Raw genomic sequence first — 5,000 nt, forward strand, 5'->3', positions numbered from 1 at the left:
TGAGAAGGGCCCGGGGGCGGGCTCTGGGGGCCCCGTGGCGTGCATGTCGCGGGTCATCAGGGACTTCTCCCTCAGCTGCGCCTGCAGCAGCGTGTGCTCCACCACGCCGACACGCACAGACATCTGCACCACCTCCTGCTTCAGCTTCGTCACGCTCTGCTTGATCCTCACCACGGGAGCTGCAGACAGACAGACAGGTAGCAGACAGACAGGTAGCAAACAGGTAGCAGACAGACAGGTAGCAGACAGACAGGTAGCAGACAGACAGACAGACAGGTAGCAGACAGACAGACAGCAGACACATAGACAGGTAGCAGACAGACAGACAGACAGACAGACAGACAGGTAGCAGACAGACAGGCAGCAGACAGACAGGTAGCAGACAGACAGACAGACAGGTAGCAGACAGACAGACAGACAGACAGACAGACAGGTAGCAGACAGACAGACAGCAGACACATAGACAGGTAGCAGACAGACAGACAGACAGACAGACAGGTAGCAGACAGACAGGCAGCAGACAGACAGGAGACAGACAGACAGGCAGCAGACAGACAGGTAGCAGACAGGTAGCAGACAGACAGGTAGCAGACAGACAGACAGACAGGTAGCAGACAGACAGGTAGCAAACAGGTAGCAGACAGACAGGTAGCAGACAGACAGACAGACAGGTAGCAGACAGACAGGTAGCAGACAGACAGACAGACAGGTAGCAGACAGACAGACAGCAGACACATAGACAGGTAGCAGACAGACAGACAGACAGACAGACAGACAGACAGACAGACAGGTAGCAGACAGACAGGCAGCAGACAGACAGGAGACAGACAGACAGGCAGCAGACAGACAGGTGACAGACAGACAGACAGACAGGTAGCAGACAGACAGCAGACAGACAGACAGCAGACAGACAGGTAGCAGACAGACAGGAGACAGACAGACAGGTAGCAGACAGACAGGTAGCAGACAGACAGACAGACAGACAGGTAGCAGACAGACAGGTAGCAGACAGACAGACAGACAGACAGGTAGCAGACAGACAGCAGACAGACAGGTAGCAGACAGACAGACAGGTAGCAGACAGACAGGTAGCAGACAGACAGGAGACAGACAGACAGGTAGCAGACAGACAGACAGACAGACAGGTAGCAGACAGACAGCAGACAGACAGGTAGCAGACAGACAGACAGACAGACAGACAGGTAGCAGACAGACAGGTAGCAGACAGACAGGAGACAGACAGGTAGCAGACAGACAGGTAGCAGACAGACAGGAGACAGACAGACAGGTAGCAGACAGACAGACAGGTAGCAGACAGACAGGTAGCAGACAGACAGGAGACAGACAGACAGGTAGCAGACAGACAGGAGACAGACAGGTAGCAGACAGACAGGTAGCAGACAGACAGGAGACAGACAGGTAGCAGACAGACAGGAGACAGACAGACAGGTAGCAGACAGACAGGAGACAGACAGACAGACAGGTAGCAGACAGACAGGAGACAGACATACAGGTAGCAGACAGACAGGTAGCAGACAGACAGGAGACAGACAGACAGGTAGCAGACAGACAGACAGGAAGCAGACAGACAGGAGACAGACAGACAGGTAGCAGACAGACAGGAGACAGACAGACAGGAGACAGACAGGTAGCAGACAGACAGGAGACAGACAGACAGACAGACAGGTAGCAGACAGACAGGTAGCAGACAGACAGGAGACAGACATACAGGTAGCAGACAGACAGGTAGCAGACAGACAGACAGGTAGCAGACAGACAGGTAGCAGACAGACAGGTAGCAGACAGACAGCAGACAGACAGGTAGCAGACAGACAGGCAGCAGACAGACAGGTAGCAGACAGACAGACAGGTAGCAGACAGACAGGCAGCAGACAGACAGGTAGCAGACAGACAGGAGACAGACAGACAGGTAGCAGACAGACAGGTAGCAGACAGACAGGAGACAGACAGACAGGTAGCAGACAGACAGGAGACAGACAGACAGGTAGCAGACAGACAGGAGACAGACAGACAGGTAGCAGACAGACAGGAGACAGACAGACAGGTAGCAGACAGACAGGAGACAGACAGACAGGTAGCAGACAGACAGGAGACAGACAGGTAGCAGACAGACAGGTAGCAGACAGACAGGAGACAGACAGACAGGTAGCAGACAGACAGGAGACAGACAGACAGACAGGTAGCAGACAGACAGGAGACATACATACAGGTAGCAGACAGACAGGTAGCAGACAGACAGGAGACAGACAGACAGGTAGCAGACAGACAGACAGGAAGCAGACAGACAGGAGACAGACAGACAGGTAGCAGACAGACAGGAGACAGACAGACAGGAGACAGACAGGTAGCAGACAGACAGGTAGCAGACAGACAGGAGACAGACAGACAGGTAGCAGACAGACAGGAGACAGACAGACAGGTAGCAGACAGACAGGTAGCAGACAGACAGGAGACAGACAGACAGGTAGCAGACAGACAGGTAGCAGACAGACAGGTAGCAGACAGACAGGAGACAGACAGGTAGCAGACAGACAGGTAGCAGACAGACAGGTAGCAGACAGACAGGTAGCAGACAGACAGGTAGCAGACAGACAGACAGGTAGCAGACAGACAGGAGACAGACAGACAGGTAGCAGACAGACAGGTAGCAGACAGACAGGAGACAGACAGACAGGTAGCAGACAGACAGCAGACAGACAGGTAGCAGACAGACAGGCAGCAGACAGACAGGAGACAGACAGGTAGCAGACAGACTAGGGCTGCAACAACGAATCGATAAAATCGATAAAAATCGATTATTAAAATAGTTGGCAACGAATTTCATGATCGATTCGTTGTGTCGCGCGATTATTACGGCGCTCAATAAGTCACGGAGTATAAACAAAGTTGAGTTGAGCGCAGAGCAGCGCAGGGGAAACAAGAGCGAAGCGAGAGGAGAGACGGAACGCTGCGTTGTGAGAGCCAATCAGCGCTGAGCTGCTCCTCTGTTGATGAATCTAATTGGCTGCTGCTGCTCACGTGGCGCTGGATGCGGAAGTCATTCACGTAGTCGGAGACATTCACGGAGCTGAGTGCGCCTCCGGGTGACGTCATGAACCCAGACACCAGGGCGCTACATGTCACGCGTGTGGCATTTCCACAAGAGGATAACGTAGAAAACGTGGTTATTTATTCCGTGGCGGATAGCGGAAAATATTTTTCCACGGAGAAAGGCAACGGAGATAAGCCACGCCCCCACTCGCTGTGAGCGCTGCGCGTGCAGACAGCATTTAACAGAGCGGAGCAGCGTGCGCTCTGATCGCTCTTTTAATGAAGTATCGATGCTAAAAATATGCTAAATCACATCGTTTTTAACGTACGGGTACTTTGTTAGCATCGCTACACCGTGCAGCGTGACAGCAGCAGATGTAGCAGGCTAACATTCAAGCTAACCTAACTTCCCAAACGCTGAAGACATCTGAACGCTGATTGGCCGAGATGCGACACGTCCCATCAAAGATGTTCTATTGTGAAGAAGAGCACCACTTCACATTTTTTCCGCGTCTCACTGCATCTCAACGGCAGCGGGCCAGGTGAACACAATAATAAATCGGAACGCGTCTCTGGTATTGTTCAGGGGGCGGGGCCACATGGGGACCACGGCTCAGGAGAGGAGAGCTGTCTGTCTGTGACGGTTCATCACCATGGTGACCAGTGGACAGGTTCATCACCATGGTGACCAGTGAACAGGTTCATCACCATGGTGACCAGTGGATCTCCAGGACCTTTCCATGACTTTAAACCAAATTTCCATGATTAAACATTTTGTGAAAACTCTGTCTATACGTGACAAAGTGAGATGTAGTATTTAAACTAACAATGAGAATTCCAAAGCATACCATATATATACCATGTAAATTAAAATGTGAATAAAACAAATTTGCATTAGTTTTCCAAATATTTTGGGATTTTATTTTTTTCAATTACTTTTCTAGGCCTGCTAATAGCCATTTAAAAATTCCATGACTTTTCCAGGTTTTCCATGACCGTACGGACCCTGTTTTGAATAAAGGGTTGAAAATTAAAGATTTTTTTGTTTTTTTATCCGATTAATCGATAGAATAATCAACCGATTAATCGATTATCAAAATAATCGTTAGTTGCAGCCCTAAGACAGACAGGTAGCAGACAGACAGGTAGCAGACAGACAGGTAGCAGACAGACAGGTCAGCAGACAGGTAGCAGACAGACAGCAGAGACAGGTAGCAGACAGACAGCAGACAGACAGACAGGTAGCAGACAGACAGGTAGCAGACAGACAGACAGGTAGCAGACAGACAGCAGACAGACAGGTAGCAGACAGACAGGTAGCAGACAGACAACAGACAGGTAGCAGACAGACAGGTAGCAGACAGACAGGTAGCAGACAGAGAGGTAGCAGACAGACAGCAGACAGACAGGTAGCAGACAGACAGGTAGCAGACAGACAGGTAGCAGACAGACAGCAGACAGACAGACAGGTAGCAGACAGACAGGTAGCAGACAGACAGGTAGCAGACAGACAGGTAGCAGACAAAGAGGTAGCAGACAGACAGGTAGCAGACAGACAGGTAGCAGACAGACAGGTAGCAGACAGACAGGTCAGCAGACAGGTAGCAGACAGACAGGTAGCAGACAGAGAGGCAGCAGACAGACAGGTAGCAGACAGACAGGTAGCAGACAGACAGGTAGCAGACAGAGAGGCAGCAGACAGACAGGTAGCAGACAGACAGGAGACAGACAGACAGGTAGCAGACAGACAGGTAGCAGACAGACAGGTAGCAGACAGACAGGCAGCAGACAGACAGGAGACAGACAGACAGGTAGCAGACAGACAGGTAGCAGACAGACAGGTAGCAGACAGACAGGCAGCAGACAGACAGGAGACAGACAGACAGGTAGCAGACAGACAGGAGACAGACAGACAGGTAGCAGACAGGTAGCAGACAGACAGGTAGCAG

General features: G+C 51.4%; 1 protein-coding gene across 2 annotated transcripts in view; it reads right to left on the reverse strand.

Moving 5' to 3' along the window:
* Positions 1 to 5,000, reverse strand: part of ift57 (intraflagellar transport 57 homolog (Chlamydomonas)) — a 15,885-nt gene that overhangs the window by 527 nt on the left and 10,358 nt on the right. The window contains exon 11 of one of the 2 annotated variants that reach the window (XM_056410554.1): positions 1 to 179. This exon is cut by the window's left edge and continues 527 nt beyond it. In XM_056410554.1, the coding sequence (XP_056266529.1) occupies positions 1 to 179 (179 nt within the window). Of the gene's footprint in view, positions 180 to 3,945; positions 4,058 to 5,000 lie in introns of those variants that run through there. The other variant, XM_056410555.1, reaches the window with a different exon arrangement.

The sequence above is a fragment of the Pseudoliparis swirei genome, unplaced genomic scaffold (assembly GCF_029220125.1).
Source record: "Pseudoliparis swirei isolate HS2019 ecotype Mariana Trench unplaced genomic scaffold, NWPU_hadal_v1 hadal_25, whole genome shotgun sequence".
In the NCBI taxonomy this organism is placed as follows: domain Eukaryota; kingdom Metazoa; phylum Chordata; class Actinopteri; order Perciformes; family Liparidae; genus Pseudoliparis; species Pseudoliparis swirei.